Below are 20346 nucleotides of genomic sequence, written 5' to 3' on the forward strand. Positions count from 1 at the left end.
CGTTGCCTCAACGAACGCTTGCGTGAGCACAGTCTGGCCGCTTAGATTTCCGCCGTAGGACATGCAGTTGCACCCCCCCGGCTTGAGAATGTGTCAGTCATGGCTAGGGCACGTGAAAAGACTGAAAGGAAGATTATCGAAGCGTACTTTATCAAGCAATTTAATGACAAGTGCATAAGCATGCCTTCAATTTCACTTTCGGACAGGGAAATGGTCTTCCTACATGGTCATGTGTAATGTTGTGGGTAACGCCTTGCATTGTCTTCTCTTCCATTTCTCTTCTTTTGTTTTGGTCATGAGTGTTCGTGTTTTTTTTTCCATGTGACCCTACGTAATGTTTTGTAAGGTTTTATGTTCGTTATTATATTTTTTTACTCTCTCGGCGTACTGCTTCTTCGTGTTTGTTCACTTGGGACTGCTTGGAGTAACTATAAAATTGTTATTTTATTGTTTTATTCGGTGCTAAGCGCTATCTTAAGTGTTTTTAAACAAAAGTCTCTAGAGTACGTTTTCGTATTTTCACGCCTTTGTTGATGCTTGGTGCAATAAATAAAAAAAGATAAGTTTTAAATTAAATAAGAGCGCACACCTTGGGAATACGCAGTTTTGATTGTGGTGGGTATCACTTTTGTATTTTGCCATTTTCGCATTTGTCATTGTGATGGCAATCACTTTTGAATTGATTTGTTTTGGGACGGCTTTGTTTGCGGCACCTTTGGTTTTGTGCGCATCGTGGAAGCGCAGCGTAGCATGTGTATATATTGGCTTCAAGAAACGACAATAAACAGTTGGTAGTCTGCACTCTTTCCTGTCCCCCTTGTTTTCCTTCAAGTTTGTGCAGCAAATCAATTTTTCAAATATGAACCAACTGGTCTGCAAAAAAGTATTGCTTCATAGACCTACCGTATCTTTTCCTCTGGGTCAGTCATTCTCCAAAGCTTGCACAGCTTGTTTAGTGCTGAGAATTCGACTTTGATGCTGTACACCTTGGTCACCTTGTCAAGTTGTGCAAAAGCTTGTGCTTATAAGGTATCACGGCTACTTTCTGCCTGAGCTGTGTGCTGGCATCACAACATGGCTACAAAGATGTGTTATGTAACTGTTACAGCGCAACATTCTCTAACACTATTTACTAGTCCATGACTGGTAGGGTCAGGTTTGCGTGACCGGTGTTCGTGTTCGGACCAGTCACTAGGACATGTTAGTATAAGAAAATATTTTATGTAAAAGTATTTACACGGTATTAATATAAGTAAAGGCACCCGTGTTCTTCGGTGTGCCGAATAAATGAAATAACAATGTTGGGGCTACTCTCTCTCAATCCACTCCATGCGGCGGCCGGGATTCTACTACCGTAATTACTCGAATCTAACGCGCACCTTTTTTCCGGTTAAGCGAGTTCATAAATCGCATGCGCGTTAGAATCGAGTACGAACAAAAATTACGGTCAATCTATTGCCATCGGCAAATCCAAAATGGCCGCCCCCTATGTGCGTCGGCATGGCGCGTTGGCCATTTCTGCCTATGTGTTTCCCATGTGCGGCACTTCGTACGTGTGCTGAGGAGTTCGTCATCTAGTAGTGCATTAGCATCGACAGTGTGGAAGGGCCGACTCCAAAAACTTGAGTGCACCACGATGCCGCTTTTAAAAGAAAAGTCATCGCGTGTGCAGAAACGGACGGAAATCGGGCCGCATCGCGGTCGTTCGCAGTTCCCGAAACGTGCGTGCGGGACCGGCGGAAACAAAAGCAGGAGATTGTCAACAGCAAAGCTTCACGCAAAGGCTTCAGTGGACTACAGCAGGGTCGGTTTCCGCAAATTAAAGAGCTGCTCGGCGAGTATGTGCTTGAGCAGCGAGCGGCACAGCGGCCCGTGACGACAGAACTGCTCCAAGTGCGGGCTATGCAATTAGTCTTAGAAAACGGTCTAATGCGGAGCCAGTTTAAAGCGAGCAGGTGCTGGCTAACTAACTTTATGAAGAGGAAAGGCTTTTTCCTCCGAAGGGGAACATGCATATGTGAAAAGTTTTGCGGAGGAGTACGATGAAAAGCTTCACAGTTTTCAGAGGTTCGTCCTAAACTTGCGGCGCAACAACGTCTACCTGCTTGGGCAAATCGGGAATGCCGATCAGACGCCTCTTTACTTCGACATGCCTGGCACCACAACCGTCGAGAAGAAGGGGGCGAAGCAAGTTCGCGTGCTGACATCGGTCCACGGTAAAACTACAGTGACGGCAATGCTCTGTTACACGTCAGATGGGCACAAGCTTCGCCCGTACCTCATATTTAAATAGAAGACGCTCCCGAAAGGAGTCGTTTTTTCGAGTGGTGTGATCGTGCGGGCCAGCGAGAAAAATGGGTGCGCGTTGCAATCGGTGTCTTACGTTTTTTTTTTTTTTTTTTTTCGCGGTGGAAATCGGGTGCGCGTTACAATCGAGGGCGCGGTAGAATCGAGTAAATACGGTAATCCTGTAGCACTGACAGGTGCTTAATGAAGAGTGCACGCCCACCTCAAAGCCAACATCCACTTGACAAAGAAGCAGTTAGAGGTAGAGTGTACTAGAATGGGGGAGTGGGTCCACTGTGGCCGGCGGCAAGCGGTGCGGGTGAAGCAAAAACGGCGGAAAATTTGGTGGCGCTGCAGTAGCCTTCTCCTGAAGTGACGTCAGTTTCGGCGGGAGCGTGCGAGTCGTGCGGCGGTTCGGGCCGCACGACGCGCTGGCGGGGACGCTGAGCGCTCGATGTTGTCGTCTGCTCGACGCGCCGTCGTCTGTTCGATGCACCGTCGTTCGTGCGCTGTTTTCACAATTTGTCTCCTGGTTCTTTTTTTACACATTATTAGAGACAAAAACAAGTGACATGAAATAAAATGTATGCTTTTTTTCGTGAACGCGTAGGTTTGTATTTCCCTTTGAGCAAAGCCGTCTGGACAAAGAATACGCGGCAGACGGCACGTTTGCGTGCGCAGATATGTGTCTGCTGGTTGCATAACGGAGCGTTCCAAGCTGCTTCAAAAGATTAGAGGATGAGCACGTCTAGGCGTAGAAATTACTGTTGTGTCGTAGGCTGCCAAACCGGATACAGCAGAGTTAAAAACCAGCCCAAGCTCTCACTCTTTGGAGTACCTCAAGACGAAGAAAGACGCCGGCTATGGGACCAGAATCTCAACCGCGCTGATCGGCCCTTGCAAGTCACCGATGCCATTTGCGAGCTGCACTTCGAGCAAAAATACATACTAAGGCAATATGTACATATTATCGAAGGCCGAGAAGTATATATAGAGCGGGGAAAGCCGGAACTTCGCAGTGATGCTGTACCCATAATTATACCTCATCTCCTGAAGTGTCCTGACGAGCAGCCCACACCGGAGCAGTCAACGAAGAAGAGAGCGGCTTCACCACCAACCTGTGAAGACCAGCCGTCAAAAAGAACTGCGCTGCAATCAGTTGAGCCGCAACTGAGATTTGAAGATTGCGAAAGTGCGAGGCAAAGCGACAACGCATTTGAACTTGAAGACGTTGTCCGGCCAAACGACCACTGGGCAATGCACAAGTTTCGTCATTATGACGGAATTGCTTATGTTTCGGCCTCCCTAAGTCGTGAACTCGTAAGCATCGAAAAGACTGTGCTCATGAATTACGGTACCGACCGGAGTGAAGTGATTTGTCGGACATATGTTCGGAAGACGCTGATCTCCGAAAAGGTCGCCTATAACCTTGAAGATGCCAAACAAGTCCTGGACTGCGCAGAATCTCTTCACCCTTGCAGAGGAGCAGGTAGGGCGAAGGACTTCACCTATGACGTTCTTACGAAGAAACTGGAGCAGCAAATCTCTCATTCCGACGGCCTTGTCTTCAGTGTCACGTGCAAAGGAGCGGTTAAACAACAAGGTGAGTGCGGCAAACGTTTATTGAGACGTCACTTGTAATTGTACAATTAATCAATCAGTAACCTGTTTAATGCTAGAACATTTGTGTGGCCCCTAATTTTTGTAGTACTCATTAACATTTACGAAAGAATAGTTTGCCTACAGAAAGTGAAAGTGCATAAATTGCGTTTCAAACATGCATGGTAAAAAACTGGAAGCTCTTCATAATTTTTTTCTCGTATACTTCCAGGTTCTTCATGCATTTCATGCAAGTACGTGAGGAAAGTAATACTCACCAGAAAAAGCTACCTAAAACGAAAAGAGCGAAGAAACTCAGTCTCCACCAAACTGCGGGTCCTGAGTCAGAGAAACAAGCGGATGGCGACAAGGCTGTTGGACATTGCTGGTCGTCTCGAAGAGATGAGGGCAAACAATGCGAATGTCGCGGATAAAATACTAGAGGATAAAATATCGTCACTACCGCGAAAGCAGCAGGCAAGTGTTCGCGCTTGCTTTCAAGCTGCCAAACAAACCAGCAAGCAGGGCATGCGCTACAATCAGGAGTGGATCCTCGAGTGTTTACTCATGAAACTAAAGAGTCCCCGGCTTTATCAGCACATCAGAAAGAACGAAATTCTCATGATGCCCAGCAACACTACTTTGAAAAGATACTTGAGGTCATACGAGTCGGCCTTCGGTTTTAATCAAGCAGTAATGAACACTCTAAAGAAAAAAACCGCGAGCATGTCAGACCTCGAAAGACACGGCGGACTATTGGTGGACGAAATGAAATTGTCAGAACATTTCAATGTGACGGCGTCTGGCCAGATTCAAGGCTTCGTGGACCTTGGAGAATTTACGAAGCCCGAAGACAAGTACCAGCAATGTGATCACGGCATGGTCATCATGTTTGTGCCTTTCGCTGGAAAATGGAGCCAAATTGTGGGCGTTTTTGCGACAAAAGGAAATGTGAGAGGAGACATTTTATTGAAAATTCTCATGGAAGCTACCATCCTCGTGGAACAGGCGGGCTTGTTCGTCGACCACATCACTTGTGACGGAGCCCCCTGGAATCGAAAAATGTGGAAGCTAGCGGGGGTGTCGGCGTCATCGAAGAAAATAAATGGCGCCATACAGCATCCTGTCGACGAGATGAGGAAATTGCACTTTATCTCCGATTTCCCGCATCTGCTAAAATGCCTCAGGAATGGTCTTCTCCAGAAAGGCTTTGCAACACCAGACGGATTGGTACGTATAGATTCATGGTTGACATTTTACAAAGATTGTGTTTTTTGCATACATTGCATTACCTCAACCTATATTTCTAGGTGTCTGTGCATCCGGTTCGGGAGGCGTACCTTCTAGACAGAAGTGTTAGGACACTGAAAGTTATGCCCAATTTGACCGAGACGCATCTGGAACCAAACTCATTTGAGAAGATGAGAACCCCTTTCGCCTTCCAACTATTCGGTCCATATGTCCTACGGGGCCTGGCCTTCTACAAGGAGGACATCGAGAGAAGGTGTGGCAGCATCGAGGCAACTCAGCTGTTCTTCTCGTGAGTTGCGCCTACGTTCCAAATGAATTAAGTGTAATCGTAAACATCTCAAACGCATGATGAGCGCTCTTCTGACATACATTCTTTTTGTTTATTTTGCAGGAAGATCCAACGACTGATCACCGTGATGACTTCCAGGTTTCGGGCCGAAGCGCTGAGACCAGCTTCTACAGACGTGGCATTCCTGTCCAATTTTCTGGACTTCCTGAATGACTGGGAATCATTCAGTGACAACAAGCGGCACTTTCTCAGCGAGTCCACTGCCATAGGTTTTAGGGTCACTATAGCAAATACCCTTTCATTGCTGAAGTACCTGACAGAGAGCGTTGGATTCAAATATCTCATGACATCTCGACTTAGCACCGATCCCGTGGAACATTTCTTCGGCATCGTTCGCCAGTCAAGTGGCTGCAACGCGCACCCCTCTCCGGATGAGTTTCTAATAACCGTCAACTGCTTGTCCTTTTATAACTTGGCGCACAGTGTGGACAGCGCAAACGCAAACCCTGACATGATAAACGCTCTTGTCACTGTGCATGACAGACAGGGTCTAAAGGTCACGCACAAAAAAATTGATGATCTTATATCACAGGGAAAACTTGGCGAGGTCGAAAGCACGATTGCCACGATGCCAGAAAAGTTTGCTGACCACATCGATGTGACTTTGGAGAAGAGTGACTCGAGACTCATTTACTACACAGCAGGGTACGTGGCCAGAAAGTGTGTATTGAAGTTGGCATGCGTACAATGCAAAGAAGTGCTTCTGTTTGAGAAAGCTGTCGCGGTTGCTGAACAGCTCCCTTCGCAATTCACGGAGCAATGCGACTGGGGTGGACTTCTGTACCCCTCACGACAGCTGTATGATTTCATTGCCTCACTTGAAAACTTGTTTACTGAATGTTTCAGTGTTTCCATGTTGCACACAGATAGCATCTCTGACATCCTTTCATTGGTGAAAACTAATTTTCTGAACTCGAAAGCGGTCGGCTGTCCAGACCACAAAGATGCAGTGAGCACAAAGCTCGTTTCGTTCTACGTGCTCACTCGCCTTCACTTCTTAGTGAAGGGAATGAACAGGGAAAACGCTTCGAAACGAGCGAGAGCAAAACACTTAAAGCTTAGCAGGACAACATAGAGCCTGACGTTCCTTGAGCGACGGTGTCGAAGTCTTTCGATGATATTTATTTTGTTTTTTATATTTATGCGAAAAGCTTGCGCAGTCAATTTAAAATAAAATATTTTGCGCATATCACTTCTTTATTGGTGTCTTTCAGACTTCCTATCTATAGGTGAAAACACGTTCATGTTTCGAACAAATGTTTGCATGGACACGTACCGCAGGCACGAAGAGAAAAGGTAAAATATAACATATTTCATTAATACCTACAACGTATACCAGCACTAGATGCCGAACAAAAACTCATCATAAAACCACCGCGACGGACGTGCGTCCGCCCTATAAGTCATTTCCTACGAATAGCACAGTTGCCGTCCGATGTGACTAAACTTCCTTTGCCAACACCCTCACGTAATCGCAACAGGACTGGTTCAGTTTTTCAATAATATCACGCGTCCCTAACGAATAGCTGCAAATTTGCAGAAGGGTTCGCATACTTTAGCTTTAATTCTCGTGATAACAGCTGGTAACTTTAGTCTTGCATCATATTCAATTTGCTGCCGTGAGTCTAAATTTGCACCAAACGCAAACTTACTTATATATCCCAGTTATATTGACATTTTTAAAAGCATCGCAGTTAATGCTCATATTACACTTTCGATGCGTACGTTTTCGCAAAAGCCAAATTCAACTTACGCTCTTGATTGTAAACAATTACCGTGGAAATCACGGTACTTGCGTGCGTGACTACCTATACGAGCAGGGCGTTTCGCAATATAAACATTTAGATTTTGTTGAACTGGCGCGGAAGCACGGTGCGACGCCGTTCACGGCCACGCACGCACGAACGAAGCAACAACGCTGCGAGACTGCGCCAGACGCGCGAGCAGCACGCGAACCGCGCGAACTATCAGACTACCCACCCGTCGCGAACCGCGTGGCAAAGGGGACTTGTAACCATGGCAACCACGGCTAAGTCTTCAGGTGAAGGCGATGGTAGCGCCACCTGGATTTTCCGAAAAAAACGCCTCAGCGTGGAGCCTTCAGTGGACCCACTCCCCCATTCTAGTACACTCTAGTTAGAGGTTGACATTTTGAATGAACCTTTTGGCCGATTGATGGCTAGCTGATCTCACTTAGTTGCACTAGTTTCCATTGCGTCGCAGAGGCAACGCCACTAGCTGGGCTTTAGGTGCCACAGGTGTGCGAAGCATTCCTCTTCCATGCCATAATGTTCTTCAGTCACTATGCCATAATGTTCTTCAGTCACTAAAAATCAGAGTTAAAAACTGCGCAATGCCAAAATCTGTGATATGGTTCAACAGGGAGGGGCTGAGCCCTTCCACAACATTTTTATCACTGAGATTTAATTTTACTTTCACTTTTGCAATGTGTTCAGCCATTCATTACTAGCCCTAGTGGTCGGACACAATGGCAACAGTTCCATTATGACATTCAGAAAATGCTTTCCCGGTTCATTCCTTATTCGCAAACTAATCATGGTTTGAGAAGACTTGAACACTGTATTCCTGCTTGTTTTAACATGTTTGAAAATAAAAACATTTACATCTTTAACATGCATAAAATACAACTTAAGATGTTTTTCATTCAGAATGGCGGCGTGTAGTTTAGCTTCTTCTAATTGTCTGGCTAAAATACTATAAGTAAAAAAAAACAACCTATATATGTGTAACATGGTATCCTATGATGTTTGATTTCTTTGCCATTTTTGTAGCGTTAGCTACACTGGCCTCGCTGAGCCAATTTCGCGTGGCACTTGTCTGCGCAAACGCCATAATACTCCGCTGCCGCCGCGCGCGGCTCGCCGCCGGTGTGGGCGCAAATCAATGCGCTGCGCAGACGATCAGTGGTGTCACGCACCGGAGCCGGCACCTCCCTCGCACTCGGCCGCGGCCGCCCGCGACTCGCCGCCGCCGGTGTGCGCTTTCCAGAGGAGTGCCGTCATAGCCTTTGTAGACATATGGACGCCGACGCGCGCGCCTTCCCTGTGCAGTCGCCATCTGACACTGCGCTGGAGCCGCTTGATAGCCCCTCTGACTGGCGTTTGCCACTGTGGTATAGCCATGGAGAAGGAGAGTGCAAATGCTGCTCAATGGTGCAGTAGAGTGGAGAAGCTTAACTCATCGGATCCCGAAGTAGTTACCCGGCAAAGTAAATATACGTGTGTCATTGCAGCAGCAGTAAGCATGATAATCAAGCTAATCCTAGACACTCTGGAAAGCTAAGAATAAACAGCTGAACCTTTGCTAATGCTACGTATATCCTGGCATAGCTGAGCTAAGCGACTGCCATTTTTTTCATTGCTTTTTTTTACGTGTAAAACATGTAACATTTCACTCGTCAGTGTTTCCCTTGTGCATCAAACTTGTGCTTTTCACATACCCAGTGTTGTAAACGTCTTATAATCATTTTATAATACTTTGTTAGCCGTTTAGCAACGTGTGCATTGTTTTATGATTGACCGTACACTGTTTTCTTGTTTTATTTGTTGTTTTTTACTCTTTGTGGTTTGCTTATTTTATGTAAACCTGAAACTAATGTAATTTTGATGCCTTTTCTTTTTATTTCCTAATTTCTTGAAGTTGTGAAAATCGACGTCAAATTGTTTTTTCATGTTTGTGCTCTGCAGATTTGTAATGCCAAGTGAAAAGGGGTAGGGGCCTCTTCAAGCTGCTAACATAGCAGCTTTTTGCTCTTATCCTTGCGTTTTCTTTCCGCAACTCTGTGATGAAAATGCTCAATAAAACTGAAACTGAAAACTTTTGCTAGTAGGGAGGGGCTCCACCACCCCCTGCCACCCTGATTCTGGGGCCCTTGCACATACCAATCTTTCAGGTTTCCTGGTTATTCGAGTTTCGGATGATATGAACATTTATTGTCTTCCCACAACATTTTTATCACTGAGATTTAATTTTACTTTCACTTTTGCAATGTGTTCAGCCATTCATTACTAGCCCTACTGGTCGGACATTAGGGCAACAGTTCTGCAATACTGCTATAAGATCTTAACGCATCTGACGAACATCTCTTGAAAGTATCGCCAAAAGGCATCACTTGTCATTATGCCCGTACATTTATCAATACTAGGCATTAGTAAACGAACCAAGTGATTTTGCATGATTTCTTCCAAGTGTTAGCATTGAAATAAAATTCTGTGCACTTGGTCCAGTTTTTCATTAACTTTGTTTTTCAAATCTCTTGCATTTCCCGGCTTTAAGGTTTAATTCTTGCGGTCCCTTCGCAAATGTATCACTAGGTTTTACTCTAATAACTTTGTCATAAAACACAATTACTACACAAGCTTCCTTCGGTGATGCATGAACATTGTGGCAGAACAGCGCAGACAACAGGATAAAAAACAAACAATACAGGACACAGTGCTGCTAATAAACTGGTTTCATTTTGATGAACCTCATCTGAATCAATAGTTATGCCATGTCACTTGATAACATTTGCGCCATTTTTCTATTTTGGGTCACCTATACTTTCTGCCATAAAGAAACCGGTTAATAGCAGCGCTTAGTCCTCCGTGTTCTTTCTCATATTGTCTGTGCTCTTCTGTCCCATTAAGGTGCAATAATCGATTAGGCTGAGTTACATGGGCATTTCTCACAGATGACAACATTCAATGCACAACAAGTATCACCCAGTTTAAAAATGATGCTGCTATTGAAATCTGGTACAGAACCACTACACTACAAACAATCCCAATTTACATTGGGATTGTTTCAAAGAAACCTCAACTTATCGTGCAAAGACCAATTTTAAGACTGAAGTAAGCCAAGTTTTATCTCATTAAAATGTTTTCAAAAAAATTTCGCTAACGTCACAACACACATGGCAATGAAACACATCAATCTAACATCCAAAGTGCTTTGGGTGTGGCCTTTGCTACAGTGCAATAATAGATGCTCACCAAGTTCACTGTGCGGCCACATTCCCGAAGCACTTGCACAGCAGTCGCATAGTCCACATTCTCCAGCGACAGCCCATTGGCACTGACTACCCGATCGTTGATTCTGAAAAGAGAAAACACCTACCTTATCTAAAGAAAATAAAATGATTGATTGATTGATTGAAATGAAAAAGCATAGAAGCACTGTGGAGCTCGAGCCATTGTCTACACCAGTACATGTATTCAACTAGCTCAAACACTACAAGCAGCGCTGCTCATAACTGGGGCTCCATGTTTTCGGATAAATCAGAAAAAAAAAACTAGGCAAACACTCACCAGTGAAATTTTTGACAATTGATATTTACCTGATAAACTCCAACTTTAGAAGCATTTCTCACATTCAAAAGACATTTTCAAAGTTTAGAATTATCAATCGAAAGAAGTGCACCTCCATAAGCGGCAGCAACTTCGTAATATGTGCATATCACAAGCTTTAAGCTTGTTATACCAACAAATGAAGGCATTTTGTATTTAAGTACTCGATATCACACGAATGCATGGAAGTGTGCTTGCGCACGGCACACAGGGCACACCGAAGATGTATGTATTTGAGATACTATTTTAAAAACTCTCTGGTTACCTTGTATCCGTATCATGATATGTCTTGCAGGACAATTATCTGTATTTGTATTTGTGTTGAATTCAACAATGTATCGTGTATCTTGACTCTTTCGTTACCGCGCAAAAATGGTTGTTTTTTATATGCCTTGAGGAAGATTGTTTTTGCCAGTTTGAAAGTATTCCAGAACGCATTGCACCACATCAAACTTTGCACAATGAAACGCTCTTTCCAATAAATATATGTTGTAAAGCAACAAAAATATTTTAGAATGAATAAAAATGTGAAAATTGTGGAATTTTCGGTTGCCAGTTGGTAAACAGTGCAATAAAAAAACACTATAAGTGTGAAAATACTCACAACGAAAAAATTCAGAATATACACTTTGTAGATAAATGACCCAGGAACAGTATAAAAATAATGAATGTTGTAAGAAATGTTTCTCTTCACATAGACAACAAAAAACAGAACCGAGGTGCCGCTTTGTTCCTCGTGCCATGCGGTGAAGCATTGCATGATTTTCCGTGAGACGCAAGTGTACTCGTACACTCTTCTCGGTAAATTCTCATTGCCTTGTGATAAGAGTCTCCAAGTGTTCCAACATAGATGGAAACCCGTGAAGTAAATAATCCCTTAATAAATGAGATGTCCAATGAACTTCGCTATTTCATGAAGTGTCACCTCTTTCCATGAGCCACCTCACCACGCATAAGTTGGCGTTCCATTATATGCATCCAAGCATATTTCTTTTCATTTTTGCACATATCATATTAAAAAAAAAAGGTAATCTCACGTGCAGTTCTAAAACCTTTCTCAATGCTTCATAGTCAGGGCCAAGAAGTGCTCTAGGGGCCTTCTTGTCGTTAGGAGAAGCTATGAAGCCAGTGCCAGCACGCCGCGCCCTAACGGAGTGTGGACCACGCATGTAACCAGAGTATACCTATAATATTGCGCACAAAGGTCAGAAGCTATACGCACTAGCAGCGGAGGAGACAACTTGAGGATGTAAAAAAAATAAACGCATGAACAGCCGCAGATGTCTCAGGCTGACACAAAACATCATCGCCATAAAACTTGAAGTTGAGGTGCTGTCATCTTTGAACTCTAAGCTCCTCCTCCCTCAATTCAGGTGGGGTTGCAAGACAATTTCGAGCAGCACATGTGTTTTGCAGCGCTAGTGCGCACCCATGCACGCGTGACAACGACGTCATAGAAGCAACTAGTGAAACTAGATGCGATCCTGTGTCAGATATAACAATGCAAGCAAAACAAAAACAACTGGAAACTGTTAGATAAGGCCACCTAGACACTTTAAATGCACAGCAGACCTTCGTAATTATTTCTTGTAGAAAACATTTTCTCTGACTCCTAGGAACAGCTCTCTCTTGAATAGGTGGCATAAATTTCTGGCCATTATTACAGCTCAAGATAGTCAAATTGCAAAGCTGACACTTTAATTCAATGTTTGGCTTGCAAAGATTCTTTTCATTACAGAACTTTGATGTTACCGTAGCATAATCATGAGGAGCATGCACTTCTATCAATTTCGTGAACCTAGTGCACTTCTCCAACAATACACACACATTGATCTGCGCAAAAGATTGGTAAAAATCACTATGTTGCCAAAACCGACAAATTCAAGCTGATTTTGAAAATTGAGTAGCTGGACTAATTACTAGAAAGTGCTGGGTGCATGAGAAACAAATTTACCATGCCATAAACGACGATCTAAAAGCGTCGATCACCGGTGATCGATTATAATAGGCATGGTAATGAAAGAGTTAAGGTACTACGGTCACAACGATATACCGTGTGAAACATTAATCACCGACTGAACTACAATGCTCAGGCAGCTAATAGTGTTACTAAGCCACCTTAATGAAACTATGGGCAGTGACGTCATTTTATCTTTTCATCACACTCCACCAGTCAGGGGAGGCGATGAAGTGTGCGTGCCTCTTTTGGTGAAGCAGAGCAACATGAGAGGGTTCGCACAGTTTCAACAGACACCACGTTTCTCTGCTTGCCCACATGTTTTTTGTTTTGAAGAATTCTTCCCTTTTTAGTTTCATTTGTGCCATGACACTTAGCCTTAGCCACTTGCAAGCACTGCACACCCCAATGCGTGGAGCAATGACCGCACGCATCCTGGTACACGGCCCCAGCCTCGAACTATAGTACCACCGGTACTGATGCTATATCTAACAGAAAAAGCACCTATCAGATGATATCTTGGCTTATCAAGTTGTTTTCTTTCCGCTGTTTCTGTTCAAAGAGCTCTTGAAATCATATGATTGTCAGCACAAGTGCATTCTCAGTTGTCCTTCTCCCTCATCCCACACATAACCTAGTGCTTTGAACTATTCTCTTTTTGGGTTCCGTGAATTCGATATGCCTTTGGTGAAGTACAGTGAAATTAAGCTCTCTGTTTCATTCTTGCATTTAGTCGTCTGCTCTATTTTTGCTACTACTTACACATTCACTTGTGTTTACTCTTTTGCCAAGGCGATTTGGGCGACAAATAGGTCATTATAGGCCGTGCATTGAGTATACAGCACCAAACACTCTGCTTACTGCTTAGTAAAAGGACCCCATTGAGTTTGCATCGTAATAATAGAAATAACAAGAAGCCATTTTAAAGATCATAGAGAAAGGATTTGAGAAACATGGTTATGTCAAATGCAGTGATGGAAGCAACATTTTGATTTTGGGAGCAGATTCTGGAGCAGAAAAAATGGTGCTTTGAAGGAGGCTCCAGTGTCTTTGGAGCAGAGAAAAATGCTATAGCTTAAGACTGCTATTGATGTTTTCGGAGCAGATGCATGTTGCTAATGACTCCTGAAGTCTAAAACATCACTTAAGCATCTAATAAATATTTATATTTATTATTAAGCATGCCGTACGATAGTATGCAGCTCGTGTACAAGCTGTATAGTAGGCGTAGATCAGGGGTGGGGTGGATAATCAAGAGAGTCCGGACTTTTCCGGTGTTCAGGCTGGGGACGACTACCCTTGCAAGTGTCCCACTCGGGGTATAGCTTTAGCGCGTGATATAATTGAGTTATCAGTTAAGTATAGTGCAATAAGCTTTTTAAAGGGCTTTTTTTATCTTTTACAGCGTACCTCTGTTAGATGCCCCTCAGCTGTGTGAAATATGGGAATCGCAAAAAATGTGAAGAAAAAAAAAGAGACTGAATAGAACACTGCAATTGCTTGAGCTCAGACTGCAGGCTCGTTTATTAAAGTCTATTGACAGCATGAATTCTTACATAAATAAAAAACAAGCCCATATTAAAAATACGAATTGACCACCGTGGCCTAATATGAGTCACCCCTTGCAATATTTCTGGATTTACGCCACTGAGTAGCATAGCAAGATAATACTGTATACAGCTTGCATTTAGTTTTGCTTATGCTCAGTTGCCCACACCATTTCGGAGCAGGTTTGGAGCAGTTACTAGCAAATATTGCACTATGCAGTGGCATGGAGCAACATTTCTCTTTTGGAGCAGTTTAGAGCAATTGGAGCAGCACCAGCATCACTGCAAATGGTCCATTCTTATGTAAACATTTCGACGAGTCATTTAATATGATTTTGCATTGGCACTGATTTTTTTATTAGATTACTAACAGGTAAGATGACGACACTTCATGCTTAATTACCATAGCTATCAGGAGTGCAACCTGCATAGTTTATCTCAACTTATTCACCATGAATGCTTGAAACAGAATGGCTTTTCTTTTTAGTTAGAATTTCTTTCCTTTTCTTAATCCTCACATTTTCTTAAACTGTTACTAGGTAATTGCCAAGTAATCGTCGCTACAGGCCGCAATGACGTGAATCTCTAGCAACATTGTCTCGCGAGGATTTGTGCAAAATGACGCCACACACTCTATTTTTTTTTTTTTTTTTTTTTGCTATCTAGGTGTGATTGGGTCCAAGTCACTAAATGACTTATGAACTCTCGCACAAGCCGCTCACAATGCTATGTAAGCTTCGCGATTATTTCAGAATGTGCTGCTAAGCTTAGACACAAATCCTGCTTCCGCGGCCGCATGTAAACTGAGGGGAAATGCTAAAGGTGCATGTACTTAGATTCGATTTCTTGTTAAAGAGCACCACATGGTCAAAATTTTCAGCGCCTTGCACTTGTGGGGTCTTCATAATCATATCGTAGCTTTAGGACGTATAAAGTAAACAATTATTATTTATATCAAATTCGCAACCTTGCACACGCACCAGGGAAAAAACTGGAAGGTGTAATCGCTGCTGTATAAATACAAAACACGTTCTGCCGATGATCAGATTAGACAGGCCTAGGCAACTTATTGCCGCTATCCAATGATGATTTATATGTAGGGTTTAACGTCCCAAAACAACCATATGATAACGAGAGACACCGTAGTGAAGGGCTCCAGAAATTTTGACCACCTGGGTGGTCTTTAGCGTGCACCCAAATCTGAGCACATGGGCCAAAAACATTTCCACCTTCATCAGAAATGCAGCCGCCGCAGCCAGGATTCGATCCCGCAACCTGCAGGTCTTGCCGCTATCCAAGTACAACACACTTTGCTTGTGCTTTGAATTACTTAGTTTTCTAGGCACCAGTTCGCTCATTTCTACCAGAGTGACGGCCGCTTTCTGATGTGACCATTACGTGACAATACATTGTCACGTGACAATACATGATAAAAGGCGTTTCTGAGGTTCACATGTCTTCCCACTCAAGTAAATTGATTACACTTAATGAGTATATAGATAAAGAATGGTTTTTGCAGGCAGATAAGAAGAATAACATAAGTAATAGCAGCTTTAGGCGCTCCATGTAAGCCAGCCTGTATACACAATGTTCCATAAAAACGTCGCTACCTCCGTTGTTGCCACTGTAAGGCAGTCATTCGGTATTGCGAAACAATCTTTTATGGACAAGCTGAAACTGCACACTAGTCTTTGCACCATCGTGCAAAAGCTTCTCCTTGAAGCTCGTGTGATTAGAGTGCAGTCCGTTAGCTGGTCGGCAAGCTCAGCAGCGACACCCATCAATGAAAAAAACAACGGGCAAGAACCGCTGTCGGCGGAGTGTCTAGAGCAGCTATATCAAACCCTAATAAGTTATTAGGCAGTAAACTAATTTACTTTGATATAAAGCTTTTGAGATACCAAATGTTCTATCAAAGGCAAATTGAGCCCATTTCAAAAATTTTTACGTAGTGTTTTTTGTGCTTACGCGTTCACTACTAAATCGGGGGGTTCTATAACAACGAGTCTGCAAATGTATCGAAGTATCCTAATATACAATTGGCAAGTATTGTATCAAATATTACAATTTTTGTGACAGTATTTTTTATCTGTATCTCAAGTACTTTTTGTCTGGGTATCTTGTATCGTATCGTGATACAATTTAAAAGTATCTCCACCCAGCCCTAGGAGCACGTAACATCTCGTTGCCAGCTCTTGGGAGCATCTGGGCGCGCATGCGAGGCTATTCTATCTCACCGGCCTGCAAGCTCGCTTGCTGCATGCCAGCATGCTGGTTGAATATTGTTAATTGTGGCCACCACTACCTGCAGTGCTTCATCACAAAGCAGTGTGGCAGCACCCCCAAACACTTTGGTTCAACCTCGGCACTGTTTCCCAACTACATAAAATTTAAACATTTCTGGCGCAGATCACTATTGCTGCCCACTAGGCTCACACATTTTTCATTGTGCCATCATGTCTGCCGATTGACGAATAGACACACTCTTTGAAAATTCTAATACAGCAAAAGGTGTACAGTGAATGTTGCGTATTGCCAGTTAATTTTACACAAGCATGCAACCATGAGGGCCTGTCAATAAAAGAAAGCGAACAGTAGATCTATCTGTCGATGGCCTACTACGATGCCAGATCTTGCGACCTCGTATAGCAATAAATGGATGTCGCAGTGTGCGTACGTCCACAAGTGTAAGCACTTCCTCTCACAATGAAATGCTGGGTGCTCGGCAAATGTCTCAACCCCTGTTGCTAAGAGACACTTTTATTTACCGTGAAAAAGCAGAGTTCATGCCGTGGCTGCTGTGATGTCGGCAATACTGGCGGCAGTGATCCGTGTTTCCATTAATTGGCTTATGCACTGGCATGTTGCAGGCAAGTAAGCAGGCCGACGGGTTAGAATGACCACCCATGTGCACTTAGAGACTCTCGACAGAAGACAACGAGCCATGAGAAAGCATGGGCCACACAGTTGTGTGGTTTTCAAACTTATAATCCTATCTGTACATGTGGCTTTGTGCATTAAATCCTTCCAGACATCAAAAATTCACTTGGTGTGTTTGCATGTTTTCATGTTCAGATATCGTTTAGTATCAGACTTTAGAATATTGAGAATTATAATAAAAATAAATCCTTTCTTTTTCGTCAACATGAGGGAAGCTAGGAAAAAAAAACGTCAGGCCTGCGCAGAGCACGCAGCACAGTCCCAGCGAAAGCTGGAAGAATCGCCTTTTCAAGTTTGGCATAGAAGAGTGAAAACTTGGAAGAAAAGGAAGACTACTTAGAAGAAAGACACTCAACTTGGAACTGTGGTTTTCGAAAAGGGTCTCCCCACGAAAACATATGTGCAGGCGCAGTCACACCAGATTTTCACCCAAACAAAATCTGGGTGAAAAAGGCATTAACAATTTATATTAACATGAAGGGGTTATGTTTATTCACAACAGTATCGAAAGTTGGGCCAGTTGGATATGCATGGTATAACTGTCAGTTCAAGCACACGAATAAACAGAAAGGAAGAGAGGACAAGCGCTTTCTCGCAACTAAACGATTTATTAGAAAGGGAAGAATGTATAAACAGAATCAAAAAAACAATGCATGCGTGCACAGGCAAAAAGTACACCCGTGGCACCTCGAGAACACAGAGTAAAAGAAGAAAGACTATCTAGGAGCATAATCTAGAAAAGCAAACTCTTTATCGTGCAGCAAAACTGAAGGCTGGCTGACGCATTGTTTTCCTCTTTTTCTTATGTGAAAAGCTTCTGTCAACTCACGAGTTGATAGTGAGATCGAAAAACCACTTCAGTATCCTGAAAAAGAGGATAACAACCGCACTTTTTGCAATGAGCCGCGATGCACCCAAGGGTTTCAAAGAAGAATCGTGCTCTCTAAGACGAACATTGATGCACCTTCCCGACTGACCTATGTACATTTTACCATAGCTAAAAGGAGTCATGTAAACAACGGCCATTGCGCAGTCCACGAACTTTTTGCTGTGTTTCATGCGACATTGCGGAAACTCTCTGCGCATGCGAGAACAAATAGACTGCAGTTTTCTTTTGGCTGAGAAATAAACATTGACTTCATATCTATTACCGAGTTGCTTAAGTTCATGCGATGTCTTATTAAGGTAAGGAATTACTGCTATTCTCCTACCTTTTCTACTCTCATCACGATGCCCCAAGTGGTTCCCTTCAAATTTAAGTTTCTTAATCATGTTGTTACACACGGACGTGATGACATCATTAGGATACCCTGCTCGTGCTAGTTTCCTTACTTGACTGTCAAAGCTCATTTTCATTCTGTGTTGGCAGGACTTTTTCAGAGCAAAACCCAAACTCATAGTAACGATACTTCTCTTCGCTAGCTTAGAGTGGCTTGACCTGTAATTGAGTATACGCTTTACGGATCTAGGACAATAATACGAGCGAACATGCTGGGATTCGAAGACCCAGTTAAGATCTAGAAATTGCAGTTGCTTTAGACGCGGCAATTCTGAAGAAAAGTTTAGTTGCTCCCCTGTTTCTTTAAAAACCTTGAAAATACTCACAATATCTCGCGTAAAATAAAAAGTGAACACAAGAAAATAATTGACGTAATCATTGACGTTTAATTAAAAAGCTGACTAACTATTATGAAAGGGCCTTAACGAGTAATCCCAATTATGTGCCTGCCATAGAAAAGGCCATCATGGCTATTTTTCATCGCGTCATATAAATTGACAATCAGCCACACCATGAACATGCGCTATATATACAACCACAGATCCTCATACACCGAGACAGCGGCAAAACATCGCAAACATTAGATGGCGCTGCGGTGGAAAAATTGCAGCCTCCTTGTGAAAATGGTCTAGTTTCTACAAGCGTCTTTCTGCAAGGAAACTTCTGGAAAGATGTGAGTAAGGCAGAACCCAGAATGCCATTGAGTCTCTCAACAATGTGATTTGGTCCCTCCAGCCAAAAACACAGTTTGCCTCTCATCTAAGCGTTGAGAGTGCTGTGGCAAATACAGTTTGCCATTTTAATGCTAGCTGTAGAAAAACCACTATCCAGGATCGTGCTCCTTGCAGCGGGATGCTGGAAAGGATGCATGGCATGACAAAATGTCAACCTAAGTGCACGAAGCTGCTCCAAAGAAGCAAAGAGTTGAATTGAGAAAAAAATGCACCTACAGAGAATAAAAAATATATTCCAGCTGGGTTTTAGGTGCTCATAGTTAAAAATTGACCACTTTCATGAAATAAATCTTTGTATCTGTTTTCACCACTTCAATCTTTGTGCAGTTCTTCTCAGTCATCCCAGGGCTACTTTACAACTAATGAATCTAGAATAATTCTGCTTTTAGCACTCAGATCCTGAAACATTGGTGAGCGTCGTAAGGCTATTAATTTTTCTCTGCACATAGCTCAAGTGCTCATGCACCTTGAGCCACACTGATCTCTTCTTCTAAGGATGCACCTACTGTTGCCCTATATACATATTTCGTGGCGTTGGCCAATGTGGCATAGCCACGAAGAAGGAGAGCAATGTCACTGCTGAGCAGCACCAAAGAGCGGAGAAGCCTAACTCATCGGATACCTAGGTTGTTCCCTGGCAAATAGCCGTTGAGCGTAGCAAGAAGAAATAGAACAAGGCTATATGTGCTGTGGAGACACCGGACCTTCGAGATGCACTTCGTAAATAATCTGTTTGAATATGTGTGCGAAAGACTATAGCACATGAAAAACTTGAAGGCGGAGAGTAGTGCCAGGTGTGAAGCATTGAGCTTAACAGCGGTACCTGAGTGAGTGGTGCCACCTATCCCACGCTACGTATACTCTGGCATAGCTGAGCTAGTCCACTGTTAAATTTTTACAGCGAAAGTTGTTATGAGATCACAACTCAAGCCACGCACAGTTGTTCGCCGCCACCGCCGGCTGTAACCACATCACGCAAACTTCGAAAAAAAACCTAGCACCCGTGACTAAGTGGGGCTCCAACCTGGGTCCGCTGGATGCCAGCCCAGTATTGTA

General features: G+C 43.3%; 2 protein-coding genes across 2 annotated transcripts in view; both read right to left on the minus strand.

Moving 5' to 3' along the window:
• Positions 1 to 20346, minus strand: part of pyd (zonula occludens-like protein polychaetoid) — a gene marked incomplete at its 5' end in the record, with an annotated part of 754603 nt that overhangs the window by 659217 nt on the left and 75040 nt on the right. The window contains one exon of the mRNA XM_075893243.1: positions 10480 to 10582. Coding sequence (XP_075749358.1) covers positions 10480 to 10582 — 103 coding nt within the window. The remainder of the gene's footprint in view (positions 1 to 10479; positions 10583 to 20346) is intronic.
• LOC142813835 (uncharacterized) overlaps positions 1 to 20346 on the minus strand; it is a 213605-nt gene that overhangs the window by 103707 nt on the left and 89552 nt on the right. The window lies entirely within an intron of this gene.

This window comes from Rhipicephalus microplus, chromosome 4 (assembly GCF_043290135.1).
Source record: "Rhipicephalus microplus isolate Deutch F79 chromosome 4, USDA_Rmic, whole genome shotgun sequence".
Lineage (NCBI taxonomy): Eukaryota > Metazoa > Arthropoda > Arachnida > Ixodida > Ixodidae > Rhipicephalus > Rhipicephalus microplus.